The 26,861-nt window shown below is 45.6% G+C and overlaps 1 protein-coding gene across 1 annotated transcript; it reads right to left on the bottom strand.

Moving 5' to 3' along the window:
• Positions 1-436: 436 nt before the first annotated feature.
• Positions 437-25,893, bottom strand: SDC1 (syndecan 1). The gene is made up of 5 exons (XM_057431766.1): positions 25,748-25,893; positions 5,096-5,177; positions 3,587-4,077; positions 3,237-3,366; positions 437-2,702 (listed from the first exon to the last, which is right to left on the bottom strand). Exons 1-5 carry the CDS (start codon positions 25,802-25,804, stop codon positions 2,536-2,538), a joined length of 927 nt encoding a protein of 308 aa, XP_057287749.1. The 5' UTR covers positions 25,805-25,893; the 3' UTR covers positions 437-2,535.
• Between the last annotated feature and the right edge of the window lie 968 nt (positions 25,894-26,861).

Genomic DNA, 26,861 nt, shown 5'->3' with positions numbered 1-26,861 from the left:
GTCGTTTTCGTACTGAGGAGCCCAGAACTGGACACAGTACTCCAGATGTGGCCTCTCCAGGGTCAAGTGGAGGCTCACCTCCCTCAATCTGCTGGCCACACTCCTCCCGATGCATCCCAGGATAAGGAACCAGCCCAAAATGTTGCAGGGCTCTAATAAAGAGATTTCATTGAAGTCTCCACTACAGCCCATTCATACTCTGCTCCACTGCCTCAGGGTATAGCAGCCCACCCCAACCCAGACATCTGGGGCAGGGTAAAAGGGAACAGGCCACACTCACACCCTTCGAATTCTTAGCTGAACCTCCCTATGTTTAGCACCAGGACTCACATTTCATACTTGGAATCCAACTTCCTTGAAGACCACCTGGACAGTCTTAAAAAACACATCTACTTTGTGAAGTATTATACAGAGTAATGTTCACAGATCAGACACATTCTTGCCAAAATGCCATTTATTGCAGTATACATTTAAATGGCATACAGATAACCAAGTGTTGCATCTTCTGTTAGAACTCATATTTCATTTGTACCACTTAAATAACACAATGTCATGTTTGTTTCACAAACTGTCAGTTTAGACTACCAAAATATACAGTTTTTTCCTTTCCCCCTAGCCAGGTTGTGAGGTACAACTAAAGTTTACCACTTTATTTTCCTGTGCTTTACAAGAACCTTTTTGTAGATAAACCTATCAAACAATGTTTCTACATTCCTATACAAAGCAAAGAATTACAGCTGAAATTAACACCGTCTGGTCATTGCATTAACCTATAAAAATTCATTCAGTTAAAAAAAAAAACAAACAAACAAAAACCAGATAGACATAATGGACTTTGCAGCTTTACTTAAAACCAGCCAGATACACGTATGCACAAGTTTTCTTTGTGCATAAAGAAGTCTGGAATCAAGAACTGTTTGGTTTTTTTTCTCCTGGATTTGCACAGAAGGCACCAATTTTGGCTGCATAGCAGCTCAGGAGTGTTTTATACTTCATTTAAATTACACAGGTCTTTAAGTTTTACTATCGATGTGCAACATTTATATCGGCTGCTGCAATAGTCTCCAATCATTCCCTCTGGCTCAACAGTACAAGTATTTATATCAGTTGTAAACACTCCTTCTCCTACCCCATACCTTCTAAGTGATGAGGAACTGAACTTGCAAGAAGCTAACCAAAGGCAGAGCAGAAGTAAGGCTTGTGTAGACCACCACACTTTTCTTCTCACTCGGTTTGAGATACTGTGGAGAACTCCAGACCCTCGGTGAGGCCTCAGTGCTTCACATCTGGCAGCACACTGACCACCAACAGCTTCAGGCATCCAGACTTTCCTCAGAAGGTGTTTTTCTGCCCTTGCTAGTCTGACATTCCTGGAGTTGCTTCTCTCCAAAGTGCAGGAACAGCTACTGAAGAGCCATTCGGGAGTCACGAGAGTCAAGCACATCAACTGTTGTGTATATTTAAGGTCATCTACACTTAGCCTTCATCAGGCTTGTTTCAGATGCTACGCTGCTCTACTCCTTAACTGCAGAGTCATGATATGCTGCTACCTTCTACCACTGTGTGCCAAGGTATTCTGTGGCATAGATGGCAGACCATGTTCCAAGACAACCGTTGTAAACAGTGCACAGAGATGTAGGTGCTACAACACGTCACAGTCACCTTGCGACTACACAATAGTGCAGGATAAGAGCATCTGCAGTATGACAGCCCAGCCTATTTGGCACCTAAGAAGAGGGAATGTCTGAGATGAGACTCCTTAGAATAATCTATTTCTTACCTATGCCTAGAAAGAGCAAGAAGGTAGTGGGACAGTCCAACACTGCTGGCAAAATGAACTCACCACTTAATCTGGGGGTCTTTGGGGTTTGTTTTCCGTTTGTGTTTTGCACCAGCTTCTTAGGAGCTGGTTCTGGGTATGGCATAATGCTTCCAAAACAGAAGTTATTCTAAACTACATGACAGTCATTTGCTTACCCTACTCGTAATACCTCCTCTCACTAGGAATCATGTTCAGCTTGATGTTTCATAGGCATTAAGTGCTCCAAATACAGCAGTTAGAAAGAGCTAGAGGGTTGCAGTGTACCAAATGTCTGCCCAGCGCAGCCATTCATTATGCTTAAAACACATCTATGAGTTAAATAGGAGGATCCCTGCTATACAGAATTTGAGCACTGGTAACTTTATTCTTGCTAGCCCTTTCCCTAAATATCAAGAGTTTTATGCATACAGTGCTCCCTTATCTTCTCCCCCACCGCCTGCCCCAGCAGTCTTTAGATAAACCAAAGTGAATTTAGGAACTTGCAGTCCCACTTCTGTTAAAAAAAAAAAAAAAAAAAAGGTTGTGCACGAAAGCAGGGAATGTTCAATGAATCCAGATCTACTTTGTAGTTATCAAATCTCAATGGCAAAGTGGTAAGGGCAAACAACCCAATGATCATATGGCTTAAGTTTAATGCAAAGCAGACTAGGAGGTCCATGTGCAGGGAGAGAAGAGTCCAAGAAAAATGAAATAAGTGTCCTGAAGAGCAGTGTTTATGCATAGAATTCTTCTTGTTTGTGTGGTTTTTGGTATCCTCCGTTAGACTGCTTTGGCTCATCCAGTGAATAGCTGCCTTCATCTTTTTTCTTCATTCTGTACAGCATAAATGCAACTAGAAACACTGCAAACACCAGGCCTACTAGTCCTCCAGCAATAACACCTAGAAGGGGGAGAAAGCCACAGATTAAGACTCCAGATAATGCTAGTGTGACTGTAAGTTTCTGACTGTTCCTTTCTGATTTCATGACTTCCAGAAATTAATTTGTCCTTTTCCCCCACTCAAATCATCATCCTTCCATTAGTAGATGAGCTTGCTCACCTACACAAGGTAAACCTAGAGAAACACATTTCCCACTGAGCCGTGCTGCAAAGCACAACAGGCTGTGTTGTTCAGCTCTAGTAATTTGACTGAGGCAGCATTAGAGCAGTTTTACTGTAGTTTTTGAGAGAAATAATAGGTTTAAACAAAACTTAACTGATAACTAGTAGTGTCAGCTCTGCTATTAGCTGATTAGTATTTGTCCCTGTTAGGGTTTTGACAACACAGAATCATGAATAACCACCCTAATTTCAGAGGTCTAACAGGGTTAGCTTTCATGCTCAGAGATGTACTTGCAGGACTGCAGCTTCTGCTGCCTGGAAGATTCCTACAACAGTCTGCTTTTGCCAACTAGAAATCCAGAATATCAGGTACCTCCAAGAACTTCTTTTCTGTCCATAATTCCCGAGGCTCCTGCAGCTTTGGCATTCCTCCCAGAGTCAGCCAGTACTTCTGAGTTTTGGGTGGGGACCAAATCCTCATCTTTAGTTAAGATGAAGTCTCCCTGTTGGGACATACAAGACAGGTTAATCACGTTTCTCATCATGTCTGCTACTGGAGATTTTCCATAGCTTGGTTTTCTTCTCATCTAACCCCCTCCACCAATATAACCTATTAAATCAATCATCACTTTTGACAAATTACCACCCTTTCCTGCAAAACCAACTTACTACATAGTATTCAAACCATCCCCTGGAAAGGCTATCAGAGCTATTAATCCTCACCGGATCTCCAGAGCCATCCTCAGAAACCTCCTCATGTGTAGGAACAACATCCTTTGGAGCTGCTATTGTGGGAGTGGCGGCAATGTCTCCCTCATGATGGATGGTAGAGGGGGACTCAGGCACATCTTTAGTGTCTGGCACATCAGAGCTGGGGATTTTAGGTTCGAACCTATGGTCTGGGCCTGAGGCTTCTGGAGAAGTTACATGAACCACTGAAGGAAAGTGAGTAGTGGGGCTTCTAACTGTTGTAACAGCATCATTTGTTGGTTTCTCATCAGGTGAGCTCAGGATGGGTACTGTGTCCTTCAGAGCCACAACTGGCTCCTCTGTCATGACAGTACTAGTTGCAGAAGGAGACTTTACTTCCTTCTCAGGTTGGCTCTCAGTCCCAGGAAATGGCTGTTCATGAAAATCTATCGGTGTTGCCAGTAATGAGGAATTAGTTGATTCTCCTGGGATTCTCCAGGTGTGAGACTGTTCAGTCACAGGACCTGCAAAACAAAACAGTATTATCCTTGGCCAGTTTAGAGACCTGTTAATAGTATCTCCAGGATGGTGGTCTAACAAGGATGCTGAACCTGCATTGACAATTTCTGGAACAACAGCAGTTCAGTTCGTAATTCCTAATCTTTTTCAATGGCATAAGGAAGGGACAGACACTGGTACTTTATTAGTCATCTGCTTCTCCACAAGGCACAAGTGCTAGTCTGTTTGCAGACAGGTTGACAAGGGGGCTGTCTGATTTCAGCATACTGGTTGCTCAGGATGATTATCTGATTCTTTTCCCCGTAAGTATCTGTTTCAGAGCAGTACTCATATACTCAACACCTTTAGTCACTGGCACACCCAATTTCAGAGTTTTATTCCGGCAGAATTCAAACTAAAACACGAGCATGTAGCTAGAAGGAAGCAGAAGGATGCCATGGTTTAGTTTTCAACAGCTTGCTCATTCCTCAGTAGCATCTCCTCAACTTGAGCACTGGACACCAAAGGTCTCTCTCATGCATTCCAATAGACTTTTTCCCCTACCCTAAAACCCTTTTATTCTGCTTTTAAAAAAGTATGGCCCATGGGAACTTGCACACCTGATGACAGATAAAATTTGCACTTGATGTATGTTGGCAGTTTGGGGGTTACACACCCTCAAATGGTACCTCCTACCAGCTCATATGAGGGCACAAAGGCCCTTCTTACAGTTTCTCTCCCCCATGAATAAACAATCACTTCAGTTCCATAACATTCTTCACTCAGTTTCTCATATTAGTAGTCACATGGAGCATACCTGCTTCTGCTCCCTTTCAAGTCTCCTACAACTCATTTTCTGCTAATTGTTAGCATCTGACGCAATACAAGATGAATAGATTAGGCCCTTTCTCTGTTCCCAGCTCTCATATTCTGAGGCAGGTGCGCATGTGTGTGTGATTCCTCCCTCCCCCTTTTAGTGTGGATGCTCATCAAGATCTCAATTGCCATATTCAAGCACTAACAGTACAAGTGCTATTAACTTACCTGCACCTGAACCTGAGAATGCATCATCATCATCACCAGATGAATCAAAATCTTCAGGAGGAAGGTTCAGATTTGTAGTTTGCTTTAAAGAGAAGGGAAGAAGGTGTGTTAGTGATGAGATTACTATGTTGCTTGCATAGTCTCCTCTAAGGGCTCCTGAAGGTTACCCAAACTCTCTTTGTTCAGAATGCATTTTCTTATCTTTCTTCATTCCATCTGCCCTAAAGAGTAGGTCTATTAGTGGTTAGTCTATTCAGTGTTGGAAGGGTCAGTCTTGCTGCTTCCAAGCTGGACTTGTTTTGGTAAGAAGAAAGGCAAGGAATCTGTTCAGAGCCACATCCTGGCACCAGCCAATGCTCTGCTCTTGCACAACATAACCATTCTGTTCCAGGTTCTGACTTGTCATGTCTCGCTATTTACCAGTTACTGCATTACTTCTAAGGAACAGAAAAGAAGAGGAGACAAAGTAGTTTGGCTTCTCTGCCTTTTTGAACCCTTCCAGTACTGTTCACATATCTGAAATAACAGCATCTCAGTGGAAGTAGAATGAGATCCCCTTTTTATAAGTGTGGGCACTCAAAGTCCTGAGATAGCAGGCAGCCTTCCCTGTAGGAGAATACAGCCCTCAGCTTTCTCCATTTATGCTTCAATGAGTACACTAATCAGAAGTTCAGTTGCTGAAACAAGAGGCCAAACGCCTGTTCTACTGCACCAGTTTGTCATAACACACAACATTCAAAGCTATTCAGGCTATCCAAAGACAAACAGTAAATAAAGCAGAGTGATTACTTCATGCATCTTGTTGGCCTCTGCTATATGTACTATTGGTACAACATGCTTGACACTCAACTCGTAACTAGCCCCCAGATTTATTTCTGCAGGGCTACCATTATCCAACCAGTCATTCTCCCTTCTGAGATTTCAGACCAAAGCCCTGTACGTCACTTCTCTTGAATTTAATCTTTCCCTGTCCAACCACATTCCCCGTTTTTCAGAATTTTTACTTTTATTCCATCCTAAAAATGCCCTTGTCACACCTTCCCTGCACTGCCCTGAGATACTGCACTGCATCATCCATGCTGATCATGGTTCTACTGAGAATGTGAAATCTCTTTTTATTATGTAAAAAGAAGAGCATGCATTCTTGCCAGCTTTGCAACCGCTGTATTTCTGTAGCTTGCATTAATACAGTGTCACTTAAAAATTGATATTCATTTTCATCCTAGGAACTAGTACGATCTGTCAGACAAAGCAATTGAGCTCTCTCATTGTCTCTCACTGGGCTGCATTTACTGGCCCAATCTCCTTTTCATTCTTTTAAGGTATCAGGTTTATTCAGTTTTCTCTTCCATCCTTAATACTTTATTCATTCTCTGTATTTCCACAGAAAACCGGTTTCTAAGGTGGTTTACTAGCCCATTAGATTCCTCCTCTCTGAAGATAAGTATGCAAGATGCCACCAACCTGACTGGGCCTAAGATCTTGCCTCTTCTTGGTGATCATTGTAATTAATTATTATTTTTTTTTAAATAACAAGAAAGAACAAAAAGAAAAAACAAAACAAAACACCACCACAAAACGCTCATACAGACATTAAAGTTTTTAGCACTTTCCTTCTCTACTGGAAAAAATCCAAACCAAACACACAACAACAACAACAAAAAACCAAACCAAAACCCAAAACAAAAAAAAACACCAACAAATCAAACAACTTCTCCTCAGGCTTCTGCAAGCATATTTCTACTGTAATTTCTAAGAAGAAACTGCCATTCAATCTTTAGTTTAGCTGCATATCATGGGGTAATTTGGATTTTCAGATTTGTCCCTGCTTGTTTGCAGTGTGCTTTTGCACTCATCCACAGAAGGCAGGTACTTCCTGTACATTTTCCTTCTCACGTCAAAGGTCAGTGACTCACACAAGCTGATCTCCCCTTCAAACATTAAAGAGTATGAACTGTTGGCGAATAAGGAATACGGAAAAGAACTACCAGACATCCCAGATTCCACTCCCTTGACCATCCTTTCTAGTACGTTCCTTTCTGAAGTCAGGCTTCCGAAATTGCACCATTTTAGTCAATGCAAGGGGGCTGGGGACCATTTTTCTCCCTCCTTTCTTGGACTAGCAAGCACAATCCTTTGTTCTGGCACTCAGTTTGGTTTTGTGTGCAAGGGGAATATATTGCAAAAGGGGAGTGCATCCTCCTCCCAGTGGAAAGGCTCTACCTTGAAGCAGTCAGAAAGCAATCTCTCCAGCTTTTCAACGGAGAAAGGCACTGCCAAGCCAGTTTAAGACACGGCACCAAATACCTTTATCTAGGATCAAGACTAACTTCCCCCAAATCTGCATCTTCATACAGAATTTTCAAGAACACAACAGATCTCATGGTCTGCAGACCTTAGCACCACTCTTGAAAAGATCAGGAAATGAAAGAGCAACTCTTGATCTTGACTAGTGAGCCTGCACCCCTTCCCCTTGTGGTGCTAATGAATGAGGTTTGCTCAGTCATGCCACGCTTCCTTTCTTGTTATCCAGTGTGTCCAGCCACCCTACTCTTACATTTCCCTTCACACCTGAGGTTTTAGCCTCTTCCCAGGCTGCTGCATATTCTGCTTCTCCATAGCCTTTGCAACATACTGGTTTGAATCCTTGTTTCATTTCTGACTTAACTGGGATAGCTAGGTCCTCCTCAGGGGAGGAAAGTCCAGTGCGGCCCAGTCTAAACCAGCAGAGATCCATGCTACTCCAGTGTAGAGCTGCCCAGAGGCCACTCAGCAGCTACCTGGCAAACATGAAAACAGGCTCAGACCAGTTGCTGTTTACTGAGGTTGGCTATTATATTTCAAGGGAGTAATAGAATACACGATTCAGGATTAAAAAAGTCTGCTTTCCACAGCTTTAAAAGAGAACTTAATGAATTTGCACTAAATGTGTCCTTCTACTTAGTCGCCCCAAAGGGTCTAGTCCCAAGCTGCTCCTCTAGGACTTGCAGCATCTGCCTTTGACCAGACAGTTTGAGGTCTGGGATCTGAGAGGGACCTTCTTTGCCCCAAATTCTCAAAGGACAGTATCAGATTCTGCATATGTAGGTACCAGTCAGAATATCCATGCAGTGATGTAAATTCATGACATCATCCAGTTTCATGACACATGAGCATTAAGGAATGTTTGTCTTATTTATGTAACTGCACAGTTACATAAAGACTGCACTTTTTGCTCTACACACTGCAGCATCAGTAAGCATGCAGGCACCTTTCCTGGTGGCACCACAAAATACAAATACTGCAGAAAGGTCATGCTTCTTTAATGATTTGCTGCTGAAGGATTTCAGATACAGCAAGGTTAACATAAAACACTGACTCAGGATGGCATCAGAAGGGACTGAGCTAATTTGGGTTTGCATCAGGAAGATGGACCATGCTGTTCAGGCAGTCTACACCTCATAGTCAAGGCTTTTCCATGACCTTTTATTGCAGCAGAATTACACCAATGAGAAAGATTTTGATTAGTCAAGAGGATTAGTGACACAGAACACAGAGTCAGTCCAGGTTGTGCTGTCATATGGAAGAGCTGAAAATAAATTCCAACTAAAGTAAACTTGCTTTACCAACAATTCTGTATTACTGTAGCTCAAAATTTTGTTATCAGACTGTTCAGTACAATCAGCTAATGCAGACATGCTTTCCACCATCACAATTAGTTCCACCATCATCCAGTTTATTTTTCAGTCCATTGAGTCTATTTGTGGACCATTCACTTTGTTGCCAGAAAGGCTGGATATACACATTTAAGTTCAGGCAGTGGATCTTTTGAAGGATCTTCAATGGTCTCTCACGTATTCTGGTCAAAAAGCTTTCAATTCTTACCTACCTATTGCTTTTTTACTGTTTTTTGGTTTGGTTTTTTTGGTGTGTGTGTGTGTGGTGGTTTTTTAGCAGCTCAGACAACCGATCACAACTACTTGCCTACCACTTTGGATGTGGTATCCTTGAATTCAGTTGCATGTTAGGGGTAACATTTTAGCAGCATTTTTTATATGGATTAACTAGTTCCCATTAATCAGTGGAATATCCTCTTCCCCAAGTATCAAAGCAGCCCCTCTAGGGGAAACCCTGGGGAGATTGTTAGCCTCTCTCTCTTGCTGAGCACTGCATTGCTGCAGAACAATAGTTATTCAGTTCTGCTGGGACAACTAGAAAGCTGCTTAGTGGCATCTTCGATTTAATCAAGAATGGGCCAGGCTTTCACAGCTCATGAGACAGATTATTGGCTCCAGAAGTCTTACATACTCCAGACTTTCTTTTTACTGGGTTTTTGGTTTTGTTGTTGAACAGCATCATTTCTAACTATTCTTCAGTCTTCGTCTTGGGCACAGTCTCCAAGCATGAATCCTTCTTATCCCATCAGCTGCCACAGAGCTCCCTCCTGTAGCAGGAGGGATACGAAGTACTGTCTTGTGATGATGGGGAGATTTGTAGTTTATTAGTTAATCTCACCCTGCCCAAGCTGGGAACCACATTTCTTTAATTTGGAGCCATGGCATATGTCAAATGAAGCAGCTTTTTTCAAATTGCTCTTTGAGGTAAGCAAACCCAGCGGCTTTGCCACAAGCTGCTACAAGCCCTAAACTAGATTAAGGATTATTTGTATCCCACTTTTACTAATCTTAGTTATCAGCCTACTACAGCAGTGCCAAAAACACTTGAAATCCTCCATTATCTGAATGCTGTTAAATTTTCACGTTTCTCCTAATAAATCCTTCTTGTTCAGCTGAAAAGGAATGAGCTGCAATGACCTCTCCCACCTCAAACACCTCCCTAAACATCCTGCAAGATTCTTCTAACTTCATAGGATGCAAAACCTATGGTTTGATCTTGTTTGACAGAGATATAAAAGAGCAAGACAAGCATTTGCTCTCTTTGGCTACTAAATACAACTTAGGAGCACCTAAGAGAGACTTGAACACGGATTTGAACAGCTCTAAAAAACTCAGACTGAAAGGTTTGCCTTTCAACTTTTTTTATATATTGAAGAGCAGAGCTGGCCCCACTAACAGAAATGCTATCTCAGGCAGAGCAGCATGAAGAGCTTCTAACCTTAAAATACTGCTATTTAGTGTGTGGGAAGACAAAACCTGCTGAAAGAAATTTTATCTTTGTTAAACCTTGATATTCTGCAGTTAACAGCCCACGCATGATTAACTCCAGTTCCAGATATCCGTGGTCTGCAGACCAGCATCCTCACCCATCCTACTCCTTCTGCAGGCACACAGACTGCTAGCATCAAGGTGACCATGCACACTTTCAGTTTTAAATCAGCCATAAATTCTGGAGTCACTGAAACAGAACTGATGCTTTTATATAGTAAGTCAGAATTAAAGCTTATATGCAAGTCTGCTACACCAGAAATCAATAGCAGTGTGGCACCATCTCAGCTAAATGCTCTTCCAGTTGTTTCTCCTGTTGTTCCACTGCTCAAGATAAGCACCAGTGCTGCTTGGGGACCCTGCAGGTTGATGAAGTAATTGTCTTCCTAGGAGAACCAAAGACGCAGACTAACAGCACAGGCCAAAGAGCAGAAAGACAGTTACAAACTGTTCCACAAACAGGCTGTGGACTGGATAGCCTAGATTTAAGCAGCACTTTTATCCCTGGCTAGTGTTCCAAGAAAGGCTCTTCAAAGCATTACAACTGTCTGCCCTCTCTGTTTCAGACGGTATCATTTCAATGAACTTCTGCTGCACTCCAACAGGCTTCAGCATTCCCACCCTTCCATTCACCAGTGTATGCCAGTTGGAGTAAGGTTGGTTAGAGGCAAGTATGGCAGTCAATTTTGTCTAGTTTTCCATCAGATCATTATTACTAAAGAAATCTGGAAAATCGTGGTTAATTGTGTTCTTAATGTGTTCCTCTTGTATTTTGGCTGGTGACTTGAGAAAGGAACTATCTTTGAGAGAGAGGTCCTAGATGCAATAGCAGCTGCTTTCATTTGAAGCATGAACTACCTGACCATCACACAGCAGCTACCTCTTGGCACTCAGCTCCTGAGGCAGTGAAACACCTTCCAACACCTACTGAAAACAGGATGAGATCTTTTAGGATCTATTCCACTATGGGCAGAACAGAACAGACTGTAAACTCTGCCCACTGCCCACCAGGCTTTGATCCTCCTCTTCTGTCAAGCTGTAGAAGCATTCCCTGATCCTTTGCACAAGACGCAGTGGCCAAGGAAGGAGAGCATCCAGCTACTCCATACTCACAGCAGCTACAGTCCCAATACTTCTGGAGGCTCACCTGGTAAGTACCATGCTGTTGCCCAATCAGCATTACATTTTCTCCTTACTGTGACAGGGAAACTTTTCATTAAGTAGGGCTGAAACACAGCAATCAACATGCCAAGAGCAAAAATGAACCAGCCTGTCACCATCAGGCTGGGTTTCACATTCTGCAGCAGGGCCCTTTCGACAACCACCTCCCACAAGAGCGTGTCACTTCATTCTTCCTTGACCATCCCTTGCATAGCTAATTCTGCAGTCTCAGGGTGAACCAGATCAGGGAACTGGTCAGGTTTAAAAACAATAATTTAAAAAGGAGAGGGAGAGAACATAACGCAGAGAATTTTCCAGCAGGACCAGAATCCTGCTCAATGCATGAATGCACAGGTGTTTGTATTGGCATAGTGTGGCAGCCAGGGCTGCTTAAGCAAGTCATAGAGAATTACAGCCTGGCTCCTGGGATGCTGACACACATTCAGCTCCCCTGAAGCAGGGCGGCAGTGAAATACGCTGCCATGCATTATGGAAACACACATCACCACCCTCAGGCTGCAGGCAACATGCAGATCAGACCTGCCTCAAAGGGCTGCAGGATTTTAGAAAAAGGAGCAAGGAGAAAGGTTGTACGGAGAGTTCTCTTCTGCAGTGCTTGTTCACAAGGGATTAGGTTTCTTCCAGACAGCACAACAGTGCTTTTAAGTCCACCCTGACCTCCTAAACACAGTAGAAAAGACTACATAGATGTTTTATTCAGAAAGCTAGTAGCCCTACTTTTGTTTTGGGCCATCTGAACCTTATAGGAAGCTCAGTGCAATTGCTGTTGAGTACTGGACAAGGAGCATATTGCATGTCCTTCAGCAGAGAGGGCTGAGCAAAGCCAGGGTAGCTGGAGTCCAGCAGGGTGGACCATCATGCCCAGGATGTAACTGGGAGTGAGCCGGAAGGGCTGGGAGTCTGCAGGGTTGGAGGAGGTATCGGTCGGAGCTTGGTCGGGCTTGGGGGGCGAGTTATCGGTCAGCGGGTGGTGAGGTGTTGTATTCTGTTCCCTTGTTATTTCCTTTATCATTATTATCATTGGTGGTAGCAGTAGTGATTTGTGTTATACCTTAGTTACTAAACTGTTCTTATCTCAACCCGTGGGAGTTGCATTCTTTTGATTCTCCTCTCCGTCCCTCCGAGAGCAGGGGGAGGGCAAGAAAGGGGGGGAAGTGAGCGAACGAATTACCTGACTGGGTTTAAACCACGACACAGGGCTATGGACTCCACAGACAGGGAAGCTTGCGGCCATGCAACACACACATCAGTGACAACCCATCACTTGTGTGCACTGCTAGCACTGTAGAGAGCACCATGTCAGTTCTGATACAGGAAAGCTGAGCTGCCTCACAGTTCTCTCTCATGTGGCTCCACTAGAAGTCTGGTCAGTCCTTCAACAACAGAGAAGTGAGTTCAGTCTTTGCTCCTGCTTTTTCACCTCGAGGATGTGTCAAACAAGGAAGTCACTATACACTGCTTTCACTCATACAAAACTATCTTTCCAGCAAAGAAATACAGCCCAGGCCAACGACTGAATCTCGCTGACAGATCAGCATCCACAGACAAAGCACACAAGTACTCAGCTCTGTATCACTGGCAGATACCAGTTGCCACAGTATGGCCAAAAGTGGGGTACCTTTTGTCTCCCATGCTCAGGGCAGCCTGTGCTTTGAAGATGCAGCCTAATGAGAAAACTCTTTTCCCTGCAGCTAATCACACAAACAGCAGACAGTTCAGTTTTATGCTATAACTGTTTTTATAACTGAGCCTTCCCTGCAGCTCTTTAACATTCTTGATAGTTCCGGCATTCATTTCTTCAGATAGCACAAGAAAGCCACAGTGAACGTATAACCTCAAAGAGCTGTGCAAAGTAGGTGCAGCTCAGTGAGGCCATACAGCTAACAGCTTCAGTTCATCCTGGAAAATTAATTTCAATCTATTTCAGCTGGTTTAAGAGATGAGCAGTAAGCTGTGTGAGACCAGACAAACCTAACTTGCCTTAAACCCCTCTGACTTGAAGTCACCAGCACTTTTAACTTTCTAGTGTAGCAGCAACAGCATAGTAGATTCAGGCTTACAGCAACAGCCAATTCAGTTTAGAGAAGTACAGATCAAGAATTGCTTAGTTTCAGCCAAAGCCAGTGGTGGGCTGCCCAAAACAGAAACCCTGACAAAGTAAGGTTGAAAAAGGATGCTGCAGGTCGGATCTTTATGAAATGCAAACTCATCCAGGAAAGAACTACAGTAGCTCAAAACCCACTATCTGTGTATGTTAGTAACTGCAACACAGGTAAACGTGACCCTCTTGGTGGAAAAAGAAATTGAAAATGACAGGATCTAAGGTCCCTGCTGCCTTTTCCTCCCACATACATGTGGCCCGTGCTGTGGAGTTCAGGCAGGTGTAGTTGAGCAACCCACCTCAGACAAGTCAGCAGCAGTTACAGCCACTTCAGTGGACTGGACTTTGTAGTGTTATCCTCCAACACACATAAACGCATTGACTCTATGTCTTCAACAGCAGTCCCAGCAAAAACAGTTTCTAATCCTTAGCCAGTTATTGCCATCCATGCATTGAGCCCTGTTGCCATGAACAGTCTTGCTTGGGTCTGTGTGGAAATCCCTGCCTTTGTCCCACCTCTGGCCACTCACTCACCCTGTCTTATGGGATCAGCACTGAGGACTGTCACTGGAGCAAAACTCGTTACAGAACCAGAGACCTCCTGGCAAGTGCAATGGTGGGCTTCAGACCACCCAATTGCTCCTTGGCAGCATTCATCGGCTGGAGAAGCCAGTCTCCTCTCCACATAAAGCTAAGAGACAAGCCAGCTCCCAGGAAAGCAGACCAGTTAGCATTACAGCCCTCAGACTGAGGAATGCAGTCAAAGACTGGATTTGTGGGAAGAGCTGGAAAGTGGCTTATGTCTCCACTGGTCCCAGTTGAGCCTATGCTCTTCCAGCAGGCCTTTTAGCTCAAAATAGTCACTATGCAGCTGCAGGTCATGTGCCAGATGCCAAGAGGCTCAACCCTGCAAGCTCCTCCTGCAGAGGCCATCACAAGCCTGCAGCACACCAATATCAGGACACAGGAGAGGTAGATCAAAGACTTTGGTCCCACAGGAGCACAACTTGGTCCTTCCATCTTCAGCCACTCAGCTAAAGGGATCCCAGTTCAGAAATCAGAGATGTGTCTATAAGAAAGTATGAAATGGTCTATGGCATCTCAGATCTTCAAATTAGACTGGTGGCACGTTATGAATCACTGATGCCTCTCAGCAGTACCAGGAAAACACATGTGTGTGCCTCTGGTCATATTATCCTGTTATCCTGGAGCCAAATGCCATACAACTTGGTTGGTGGAACTATTACCATTTCAAATTAGCTCCATGCCAGCTTTTATGTGTTTGACAAACTACCACAAGCAACACTCCAGCTGCACAAGTTCTCTGACCTGAGCAGATGCGTTCCCAGAAGTCAGAAGCAACCTCATCACCATGCTATACAGTATTCGGGGGGAGGAAGAAGCTATCTGCTTCACCAGAGAAAGGGAAGCCAACATGCAGCCAGGAATACTTCCAGCCTCCAGGAATTATTATCAGGCAAGAGTCAGTGCAACAGCCTTCAGTATCTAGGCACATGGCTAGGAAAAGACCCAGGTTCTTACCTTAATCCTAGGATTTTCCCTTTTTACCTCCTTGAACTCTAGCAATTCCTAGTGTGAGATACGCCAGGGAGCCAGGAGACAAAGCTGTAAGATCTTCTTGAAGGATCACAGAAGCATTTTCGCTCTATTAGTGAAACATACATGTTGCTGATTTGAACAACCTGCTTGCAGAGCTATGCCAGGTTAGTGAAATCCTTTTTCAGATACAAATCCTGAGTGTATCACCAAACTAGGGGTTTACTAGCAGTACTTAGGAAACCTCAACAGGATGAGCCCACAACCCTGAAGCACTAAACATCTCAGCTTAAACAGGTTAGTTGGCAAACTTAACTGATACTACTTAAACCTACAGATAGTTAGCGTTACAACAACAGAAAAAGCTGACAAGACATTTTGGTTGGTACTGTAAAGTGACTGTGGAACCACCCAGATGTAAGATTTTATAGGAGGATATATCCTACAGCAACTGGATATATTCTTTAGTAACTGTCTATGCACAAGACAACAAAAATTACTTTTTATTTGCTGACACTTCAGTGGCAGATGTCAGGCCTGCTGCTGTCAAACTCTGCTTTAGCTTCCCAGCTGATCTGCTTCTAAGATGTATGTCAGGTCCTTCATAGCATGACAGCCAGCCTGAGACTCAAGAATCCAAGACAAGGCCTTCCTGATTGCTTTTGCAAACCTGTTCTCCAGAAGGAGTCATGATGCAGCCTCCAATGCTTGTGAAGCATTTGCTTTATTTTGCTAACAAACTGTATTTTCCATACACACATCCCAGACATCTGTTATCTTTGAATGCTCTATTTCATCATAAATCTCATAACCAGCTTCTTAGTCACGGCACCACCAACAATCCTTGTCAGGGAATCCAGCCCTTGAAGGGATGACTGATCAGGGGACTGGAAGCATCCAGAAAGAGCTGCCTGGCTTGAACGGACACTATCCCACATGTGCACACCAGATTGCAGGACCAGTCACATCCATAGCCTGATCCCTTGCTGCTGTTATTTGTCAGTCTGCTACAGAAGACACTGGCTCTGCAAGGAGCTGCAGAATCGAGTTAGACTTGGGCAGGAAAATGAGCCAACTGCTGGCATTCAGCAGCTCCCTTCTGATTTGGTCATGTTCCATAGCTAAGCTGTAATCAGTTCTAAGTCCTTGCTCAATAGGACTCACACCAGTCAGCCACCAGGCTGTTAAGAAGGAACTTAACTCTCCATTAGCAGCCAGATGCTGCACTCATGCAGATCATGCAAGCAGCTTTAGATTTTGGGTTTGATCCAATGCAGGGCAGTCCCTGCACCTTGGCAGGTCTCACGCTAACACACAGGGTTAAATGTACTTCTTACATTTGCTTCTATGCCTCACCATCTCCAACTCCAAGTAAACCACCAGGGATTTGAAGAAATCAAATCTCTCCCTGCATTATGAGGCATGCTATCAGGTCTGGTTTATCCACAAGATCTTACAGTGTTGACTAAGCCTAGATTGTTTATAAGGCATAAGTCATCCCTGCCAAACAGATGCAGTTACACCAGCACGACTAAGCCATGCACAGAAAGGCTGGAACATCTCCCCCAGATGCAGGAGCCACATCTCAGATCAGGAATACCCTGTTCTCCCATCTTAAGGGTCTTCTCACAGAGGCACTTTGAGCATCACCCCTTCCTTCCACACAGTTTTAGCAGCTCTGGAGTGCAGGTGCTGAAGAAAAGCAGCATGTGTTTTGGGTACTACTAGTTTCCTTGGCATAAACAGCAGTAGGCCAGATGGCGTTCAGGCACAGGCTGGGCCACATTTCACTGAATTACTCTGACGTAGAACACCATTCAGACTGCATGAAATTCCTTTGAGAAATATGCATGTTCACAACAGCTGAAGCACACAGCAAATGATCTACCCATATAAAATGATGCAGAGATGAAGCTTGCAGCACCTCTCCCTAGGACATTAATGATCTCTAATGCACTAATGATTCAGGCTTACAAAAGCATCAGTAATCCTGCATGTAAGAAAGAGTCCTGACAGCAGTTGCTTACAGTTATGCAACACCTCAGTGAGGTTATGGAAGCTGGCTGGTATACTTCCCAGCTGAGTCATGAGGGTGTTGGAGCATCATTTCAAAGCTGACGCATCAAATTAAATCCTCCCATCAGAAACAGTCTTAAAAAAACCCTGCTGCTGCAATTGCACTCAAGTCACCTATCATTCTACTCATATCATCAGTAAACATTAGGCATTTATTGACCAAACACCTGGTAGATTAAATTTATTAATTTTGACCCAGAGTCACTCAGTTACACTGTTTGTACCACATCTGTGCAGTGGAACCATGAACACAAGACTGTCACAACAGCAAGATATATCAGAGAGCTAGCTTCCCTTTGATCCATGTTCTTATGCAAGTTCCACTGTAACAGCTACTTAGCTACCTCATGCCTTCATTTCTGGGTATACAGCTTGTTCACCTGTCTTTCCCATGGCCTTGTTTCAGAGCAGTCACCAAATCAATCAAGAAGTTTAGAGCTCAGGGGAGAGGCTATCACATTTGTGAGGTCTAGATGCTCTCCTGCCTCACATGGGCAACTGTAAGACTTCAGTTGTTATTTGGACATCCCTGTGTTTTACACACCTATACTTTGAAGAGAAAAGAGACATCAGTGCCACCTCTGATGGACTGTTAGGCATTAAGTCAATACAACAGTACTAAACTTCAAGGCAAGGTGAAGTGCTTCAGTACCAAGTTACTCCCAGAACAGCAAGTCCCTTGGTTCAGACAAGTTTCTGGCAAGGAGTACTGTCAGAAGAGCTAGATGCTACATATCAAGAGATCAGACTTGTAAGACACTGCTCAAACAGGTATTTCATGTGCAAATAAAATTCTGGGTCTACTCACTGCCTACCAGCTCTAGTCAGCATAACCTACCTCTAAAGAAAGTAAATCATAAAATGCTGAAGGACCAACTTATGGGCCAATTCTAAAAGCACAGGTTGAATCAGTGGCACATACCAGCACCATCACAACTACGCTGAATGGTTTGCTGTTCCAGGTTTGCAGTGTTTACTTCACAAACCTCAGCTGATTGATTACACAGGAGTTCTCATGCAACTCATCCTTCTGAAGCATCCAAAAAGGTTGTTTTCAATGAGAAAGTTGTGATCTCCCGTGATGAACTTTCACTTTCTTTTACTAGATACCGCAGTTTTCACAATTTCATAACATTCTGGGCCTGCTGCCAGAGACCCACTGGCTATATCCATGCTAGTAAATTAAACAACATCAGGGAACAGCCTCAGGCACTGGAACACAAGCTAAACCACCCATTTATTAGAAGGATCTCTGGCACAGTTCTGAACCTTGCCAACTAGCATGCCCCAGATAATGCACAGGAAGGTTTCCCAGCAGGCAAATTGGTGAGGGGGAGCACTAAAGAATAGGTCAGAAAAGTAAGATTTGCTATACAATTGGAACTCCAGCATTTAAATTGGTCATGGGATAACTAGCGTCTAGTATGTTATACTTACTAGAATCCGTGTAAGGAGGTTTGCTGGAACTTTTTAACCCCTTTTGGCTGCATGCTGGGGGCATACTGAGCATTTAGAGCTTTTCAGCCATTACAGTAATAACTCTAATTATTCACAATCGCACCTTCCAGTTTCTATAGCAAGCAGCTTACCATCTTTTCACATCTCAGCATGACCACAGATGCAGTCTGAGGAATTTCTGCAAGTTACGCATGCTGGAGAGCAGAGGCAATGCTGCTGGAGGATTAAGCTAGCAGCTTTCCTCTTGGAGGCCATGAGTCAGTTGATGTAAGTGTATGATAGCACAGCACTCCTTTGCCACTGCCCAGACATGCCAGAGTCATTTCTTTTGTTAGGTGCTTTGTTCACTGATGGGAAAGTAGTCACGATCTAGATGATTCCTCCGTTAGGACAGAAAGAGATTTAGAAGTCAAAGCTGTCTAGCTGCAGGCTGTTAGGCAAGTTTCGGTGTAAGCCTTACTACCCCTTTTCCACTGCACGTAGGTGCCACTTACACCCTGTCAGAGCCAGCAAGGTGGACAAACCTGTAGATTTGCAGGAGTTTCTTATTACAGTTTCATAAGCGCAGAGCACAGCAGGGGAGTGAAAAGTATCACATATATCAGTGTTTGTGTTAGGTATGAATTCAAGCAGGCTTTGCAGTTCCTCTAGTTTGGGATTTTGCTCTTCTTATACCTCAACTTCTTGATCAAAGAAAGCCTGTGCTCTGTCCGTAACGATACTTATTAGCTGGTCAATGGGTTCTCCCTTCTGCAGAGATGCTCTAAACACAGACTGGTGTTTTGGCAGATAAGAAGGCTGCTCTGAGGTCCTGCAACTGCCCAGAGCACAGGCATCATGTATCCCAGATCACCACCCTGGGGTCAGGGCATACAGACTCCAATCCTGCTGTGAGCTGGTCAACAAACAGCACATGACAGGGATAGATACCTCTACGTATAAATGTAGGTGTATGAATTTTTATTTCTCCACTCTACTGGTCTCAAAGCATAAAATAAAGCAACAACAGGGTCTTGTTTTGGGACAGAAAAGAGCCAGGTAGTCTCTTCTACAGCACTGTATCTACCAGCTCTGATCCCCAGGGAACATACAAAGGCTGCCTACACAGCCACAGCAGCACTGCTGCTACAATGTGGAGCTTCACAAGATCTCTCATCTGGAAATCATTACATTAATCACTGCTTGCTCTCCAGATGGTAGACTGGCTCCACTCTCCTCTGCCCATCTCTGGCTTCAATATATAGTATGCTTTTCTAGTAACCCCTAGATGCAAGAGGCTGGACTGGAGCTGCTTACTGGCTGACCAGGATGCATACTGCCACCAGCATTAGAAAATAATTAAAGAGCTTTCCTGTGTACAGCCATGGTCTGCAGCGCTGTCCAGAAAGCATTCTGTACACTTCCCTTACAACTGGAATAGAGTTCAAGTTTCCTTCCATTGAAGAGGCAGTAAGCTCCCCATCACGTGGCACAGGCAAGACAAAGAGCAACCCCTATTCCCTAGCTATGGATTGTGCATGCTCAGGTGATGGAGCCAGCGCACTCAGAGAAGCTGCTGCATGAACTGGGTGTACTTTGGAGAAAGCTGGTTAACAGGTGTGTGCACCTTCAACTGCCTACAGCCAAAAAGCCAAGACTGTCTACCTTTTGTTTCCATGACTGGCATACGAGACATTGCCATTACTACACAGGCAGTGCAGGAAAGTTACAGGGCAGAGCATGACAAGAACACAAATCCTCCATCAAAGAAAGGCAAGATACCCATGAGTATTTTAAGCTAGTTGGCAGGCAGTTCCCTATCTTTTATCAGTGCCTTTGATTTAGTCAGGAGTCATTCTGCAAGAGCAATCCTGACGACTTTTCAGTTACTAGAAAAGCCATGAATGCCAAGAGGCAAAATGAGTGGATATACTGCAAAAACAAGGGCTACAGAGATGACAATTCTGCCAGAGAGCACAGCAGCATAAAGTGAAGCAGGAAGAGCTCTTCATCTGATCAATACTGAAGGAGTTTCAAACTAGAAGCCTAGCAGGGAAAGCCATGACTTACACCACCTTTATGACTCAGTTGTAACTGCAGCTCCAGTGACTCAACAGGAAGTTGTATTAACTCCATCCAAATCCCACTAGCACACTGGTTCCCATCCAGCAAAGCAAGCCTCACTGGTGAGACTGGTCTCAGCAGTGAGGTACAAACATTACAGTAAAGCATGGCAAGGAGCCCAAGCTAACAGACTCTGCTGGACCTGTGCCGGTTCCACAAGACCCAAAACGATGGCTGCAGCCAAATATTGCTTGAGAAACTGAGAGGTTGGGAAACCACCACATTAGCAGATGTTGCTCCACAAGAGTTGCTTGTAGGAGGTTCAAATGTTATATCACCTTGAGGTAAGGCTTCACAGTGCAGTAACTTTTCCACTAGCATCTCCAAAGTAGAAAGTGCACTATCCCAGATTTCTAGCCAGGCCAGATAAAGCTCATTTCTGCGGTACACCAGCAGCCTTGCAGAGCAGTGATTCAAATGAAGTATGCCAGTCAACTCTTAGAGACCTGTTAACAAACCTGACTCTTGGCACTCTTAAGGAGACACTACGTACTCTCTGCATTTTAGAGTATCTTCTCAGCTCATAAGAGAAGTGAACTTTTAAGAAACAGAAGTCCTTATGCTGCTGGTCAAAACAACTTCCCCTTTGCAAGTTCAGTGCATGTATCAAAGTGTAGGAAGTAACAAAGATTTCTCTAATCTGTAAATAAACAGTGCCTTTAAATACTATAATATTCTGATGCTCACATTCCCCCCATCTCAAAATACTTCCACTTATTTTTCTGCTCATATTACTCACTTCAACACAGTGACAGAGAACCCATCTATACTCCCTAATTTCTTCCACAGCCTTTAGCAGAGCAAGGCTACAGTATTGTCTGGAGGCATCTATGCAGCTGCACTAGAACAGGAGCATGCTGTTGTTGTAGCTGAAAGCTGGAGTTTCCCACTGCTTTGCTGGTTCTCGTGGCACAGAGACAGCACCTGTCCGGTCTGTTTGTTTATGGGGAGAGTTACCATGAAAGTTTCACAAATAAAAAGACTAGCACTTCAAGATAAATAGCTCTCCGATAAAGACACTAAAGTAAAGGTGTCTGTGCTCCCCTTGTAAACAAAATGAGAACCCGTCCACAAAGCCCTGACAAAGCAACTCACCTTGAAGGAGACATGCAGGGGCTGGTCAGGTAATCACTCTCTTTGGCTCCACTGATTACATCGCCGGGACTGTAATGAGAGCTTAGGCACCCAGCACACACAGACGCCTACATTTAGGTGCCTTAACATCAACTGAACATTGTCCTGAGAGACAAGTGCCATTTGAAGTATCCTATGTCTCAGTGCATGCACCTATTTCTAGCTGTCCTGGAGTGCTGTATTAATACCTTTGAGTTAATAGAGTAGAAAACGTCTAAAACAAAATACTAATGCTACAATGCTGAAGCAGTGCAATTTTATTCCTGACAAAACCTCCTCAGGAAAGAGGTCCTATCTTCTCTCTCCCAAGAAGCTTCTTCCTCCCTGCAGCAGACCCCACTAAAGTCTCAGCTCTCTAGATGCCAGATAACACAAGTGTGGGATGTCCCACTCGGAGCCAGTAGTGTGGTTCCTGGACACAGGAGCCACTTCCAACAAGGTTAGGACAAAGTGGTACTATATAGGCCACCTGGAGACATCTAAGCACTAGCAATGCAAAGCACATACTTAAAATGGACCAATTTTACTGCTAAAACAGCAGCCTACATTTCAGGTTAGTGCACTAGCTTAATTTTAGAAGGCTTACAGGTTTCTTGCACTTGCTGCAACTTGTTTTGGGTTGTCAGAGAGGATTGTTCTGTTTCCAGAAGTTTCAGAATGCTGCCATTAAAAATGTTAGCTCTTCAAGCCACTTGAAACCAAGAGAAACCTGGAATAAAAGCTAGCAACTTACACCAGGAGCCCCCATACATGATACGAACTACAGCTTATTTGTCTCTGCTCTAATTGGAACTGACCAGATACAACAGTCACCATTTGACTGGGAGGTAGCCACCAGCAAGTGAGGGTTCAGGTGGAGAAGCACTGTTTATAGACCTTGCTAAACAACATGACTGTTTATAGAGCTTGATAAACAACATGACCCTGCTCTCCACATACTACAGAAGAAAGCATTTCCTCCTTACCCACTGCCTACATGTTTAATAAGCAAGCTGGACTACCTAATTTCTTCTAATTAGTTTACATTCAGATAGCAATGACATCACCGTTGGAAAAAGGTTCTGCCTGCTCTGCTAAGCTTGTGTTAACCACCAGCATGCACCTACACCAGATGAAACAATCAAATCCCTGTTTTCCCTCATGAGACAGGCTGGATTGTCCACTGCCCTCCTGCAGCAAGCCATGCACTTTGGCTTGGTTGGTTTCACGGCAGGGTTACACCATGTAAAAGTCTCCATTTGAGAGAACCATAGAGTGGTTTGGGTTGGAACTGACCTTAAAAGTCATCCAGTTCCAACCCCACTGCCACAGGCAGGGACACCTTCCACTAGGCCAGGTTGCTCCAAGACCTGTCCAGCCTGGCCTTGAGTATTGCCAGGGATGGGGCAGCCACAGCTTCTCGGGGCAACCTGTGCCTGTGCCTCACCACCCTCATAGTAAAGAATTTCTTCCTAGTATCTAATATAAAGGTACCCTCTTTCAGTTTAAAGCCACACACACACAAACACCCCCCGTCCTATCAGTACTTGCTCTTATAAAATGTCCCTCTAAAGCTTTCTTGTAGGCCCCTTTAGGTACTGGGAGGCTACCGTAAGGTCTCCCTGAATAACTAGGTGAATGAATTAAGATACAGCAGCCTTCTTATTTCAAGAAAATCAATGCCCCTATCATAGGAACATCATACAAGATGTTTTGAACAACAAAGTGTCATTCTGAATAAGAATAGAAACTTCCCCAACCATTCCAGGGAGGCAGGAGTACTTAGAAAGAAAACAGCTCTCATTTGGCCACTTATTTGTTCCTGCTTATCACTTCCATGACAGTATGCATGGCCAAGCCAAGTTATGCAGCAATAGCCAAGGTTCAAGTGATGCACCAGCAGCGGCACCATTTGCAATGATCAGACCACCAAGAACCCAACACTGACACTCTCATGCTCATAGCACAATGACTTGGCATATGCAAAGGGCTGCTTACAGCCCTTCCGATTTCTGTGCCTAGCCCAAGAGTCTTTCTGCTCCCTGATGCAAAAGCATCATGATTCCAGACAGGTGGGAAAGACAGCTTAGTGGGTGACACTGACATTTCAACATGGGAAAAAGGCCGCATGATCACCAGAAGGGGAACAGCTTCAGTGCCAAGTCACCGCAGACAGCCCCAAGAACTTCTGCTCCTCCATGTGCTCACCCAGGAAACCCATCAGCCTGGTGTCACCCAGCCCTGCGTGTCTTTTACGCACAGGAAAACTCCCAACAAGCATTTATCTCATGCCCTTATCATGTCTAGTAAGGAATATTTATCACAGAGGAATTTTATTCAAATGCACAACAGAGGCTGCAAATTAACTGCAGGTTTTCTATCTTATTCAGTAGAAAAATTAATAAGAAAATTTATTCATATGCTGTGAGCAGGGCCCTGTCCACACAAAACAGGGTGGATAACAGTCACATGCTTGTCATTTTTAGCCATCTCATAGCTACTCACTACCACATGGACTAGAAGGGAACATGTCCAGAGCTATAGGTAAAGTTCGAGACAGAATGGTATGGTGAAACTGGAGGTGTACTGAGCAGCTTAGATCCTGCTCATCTCCAGGCAACTTTCAAATCAATTATTCTCTTTCAGAAAGAAAAAAACTCCAGTTTTGACTTTGATGATCCTGCCTGCTCACAAGGAGCCTCACATTCCACTTTTTCCTTCTAACTCAGGCAAAAGGGAAGACTCCATGAGCAATGTGCACGCAGCTCTGGCACGCACACACACACACGGGAAGCGAGCTACCCTTGCCTCACAGAGGAAAAAGGAATGGCGACTTGGGCTTTGTGCCCCTCGAGAGGTGGCCGGAAGCCTCCTACTCCACACTTGCCATCGCCACACAGAGCCCAGGCCCCAGAACAGACCAAGCGAAGCACTTTTACGAGGCTGCTGTGCCAGATTTCCGAGGAAAGGCCCTCCCGAGGCAGGGCAGGGCAGGGACCAGCTGCGGAGCCATCCTCTGTTAGTGGGTGACATCTAGCGGCTGATGCTGGGGCTGAAAGGCTGCCCGCGAAGCCGCGTTCCCGGGAGAGCTGCTCCCGAAACACCGGAGTCCTGAGGAACTACGAGCCCCGCCAGCGTGGGGCGGCTGCCCTCAGGAGCAGCGCACCGAACCGGCGCCTCCGGAGCTGCGAGACGGCCCCGAAGTCCGACGCAGACGGACGGAGGGAGGCAGCGGCGGGGCACCGAGACGGCGGCCCGGGAGGGGAGGTGGGTCTGGATTCCCCGTGCGGCCGGAGGATTCGTGCGCCACAGGAACGTTTGCTCAAAGATATCGGGACGAGCCCTCCGCGAGCTCTCCAGGTACAAAAGTGGACGGGGAGCAGAAGCACCTCCGTTTCAGGTCACCCGTGTCTGCGGGGGAGGGCTCCCCGTCCACAGCGGCACTACAAAGGGCCACATGCGAGCGCTTGCCCGAACTTACCGCTCATCCCCTCCGGGGCACACCACGCCGGAGGCAAGACACAGGCATTCCCCCGAACGCCTCAATACACTCACACCCGTGCGCACCGGGGGTCTCCCGCGCCTCAGCGGGGGTTACCGGGCAGCACCGCCCGCCCGCATTGCCCTGGGGCGGAGCCGCCAGCAGGTCAGGAGCAGCCGCAGCGGGTCTGGTTTGAATTAAGGCTGCCGGGGCAGCCCTAGCTCGAGCCCACCACAAAAGGTTTCCGAATCCCGTCGGCACGGCACGGCATGGCAGGGCACTGCTCCCCAACTACAGCCTGCGGGGACCTGAGCGGACCGCGGAGGTCGGCGGCAGCGGCCCCTCTCGCAGCCCAGCCCAGCCCACCCCAGCTCCAGTGCGGCCACCCGGTTCAGCCCCCCCCGCCCCACGTGCGCCAACCTTCCCCCTCCGCTCACCGCGACAGCAGCCTGGAAGCAAAGGCCCACCAGCCACACAGCCACCACGCTTATCATCCTTCCTCCTCAGCGGGCCCCAGGAGCGCGTAGCCTGCCCCTTCTTCCCGTGGTCTCCGCCGCCACTCTCGGTTCGTTCCTCTCGGTATTCTTTAAAGTAGCTGCGAGTTTTCTTCCTCTTTTATTTTCTTTTCAATTTTCTTTTTTTTTTTCTTTCGCGCTCTCTTTCTTCTCCCCCTTCCCAACCCGCCGAACCAGCCTCCCAGCAGCGCTCTGGGACGGCAAGCAGTTGAACTCTGTCTTTTAATGAACCCACTGCAACAACCTTCACCTTACGGCCATCCCCCGGCCGGCTCCGCCTCCGTTCCCCTCCCCTCGCTTTGCGCCCCGGCCCGGCCGGCGCTGGCCGCCCGCCCTCGCTTGCCGCCGCGGTACCTGCGCTGTCGGGCTGCTGGGGCCGGGTTTCCCGGTCAGCGACCGCCGCCACTTCTCTCCCATTGCGGTCCCAGATTTCCTCCGCGGCAGCGGCGCTGCTCCCGCCGAGTTTCCTTCCTTAGCGCTAAAAATAATAATAATTAGTAATGCTAAAAGCCCTCTCTTCCCTTTCTATTGTGGGACAATCATAGGAGTGCGCTGCCTTTCCCCCCTTGGCGATCCGGGGCAGAGGGGCTCCGCCGGGCCGGCCTCGCTCCAGGGACATCCCGATCACCTCCAGCGGGGGAATCTCCCCGATAAAATGAGGGCTTTGGGGAAGTGAGTCCTTCCCCCTGCCCTAAGACCCCCGGGGCCGGCTCCGCACCTTGTTCCCCAGCCTTCATTGAATCGCATTTTCTGCTGCCCGGAACAGGTTTTCTGGCAACGAGGAAAGCCTGCACAAGGTTTGCAACAAGGAATGCTGTTTTAAAAGAAGCGCCTTCCTGGAGATCTCCCTTCTTGGCGGGTTAAAAGCGACTCCAGCGGGCTGGTCTTCTCACATCTCACCGTAAACATTAAAACACAGGCAGGCAAAAAAACTACACCACTGGGTGAATTTTATTATCGGGCTTACAGGCTCAGGGCTGGAGTTCCTGCTCACTTCCAGTCAATTCAGTCGCCTTTGTTTTGTTTTCTTCCTCTC

The sequence above is a fragment of the Pezoporus wallicus genome, unplaced genomic scaffold, assembly GCF_028554395.1.
Source record: "Pezoporus wallicus isolate ANWC-B61680 ecotype Strahan unplaced genomic scaffold, APGP_CSIRO_Pwel_v1 contig_161, whole genome shotgun sequence".
NCBI classification, from domain to species: domain Eukaryota; kingdom Metazoa; phylum Chordata; class Aves; order Psittaciformes; family Psittacidae; genus Pezoporus; species Pezoporus wallicus.
The sequence above is the reverse complement of the archived record's forward strand: the minus strand, read 5'-3'. Positions and strand labels throughout refer to the sequence as shown.

Bases quoted from the DNA above. Each gene is read 5' to 3' on its own strand.
- SDC1 (XM_057431766.1), bottom strand. From the start codon at position 25,804: ATGATAAGCGTGGTGGCTGTGTGGCTGGTGGGCCTTTGCTTCCAGGCT. The intron at 5,178-25,747 runs GTGAGCGGAGGG...TTCTCTTTAAAG, and splicing joins GCTTCCAGGCTGCTGTCGCG to CAAACTACAAATCTGAACCT. The intron at 3,367-3,586 runs GTGAGGATTAAT...ATGTCCCAACAG, and splicing joins AGGATGGCTCTGGAGATCCG to GGAGACTTCATCTTAACTAA.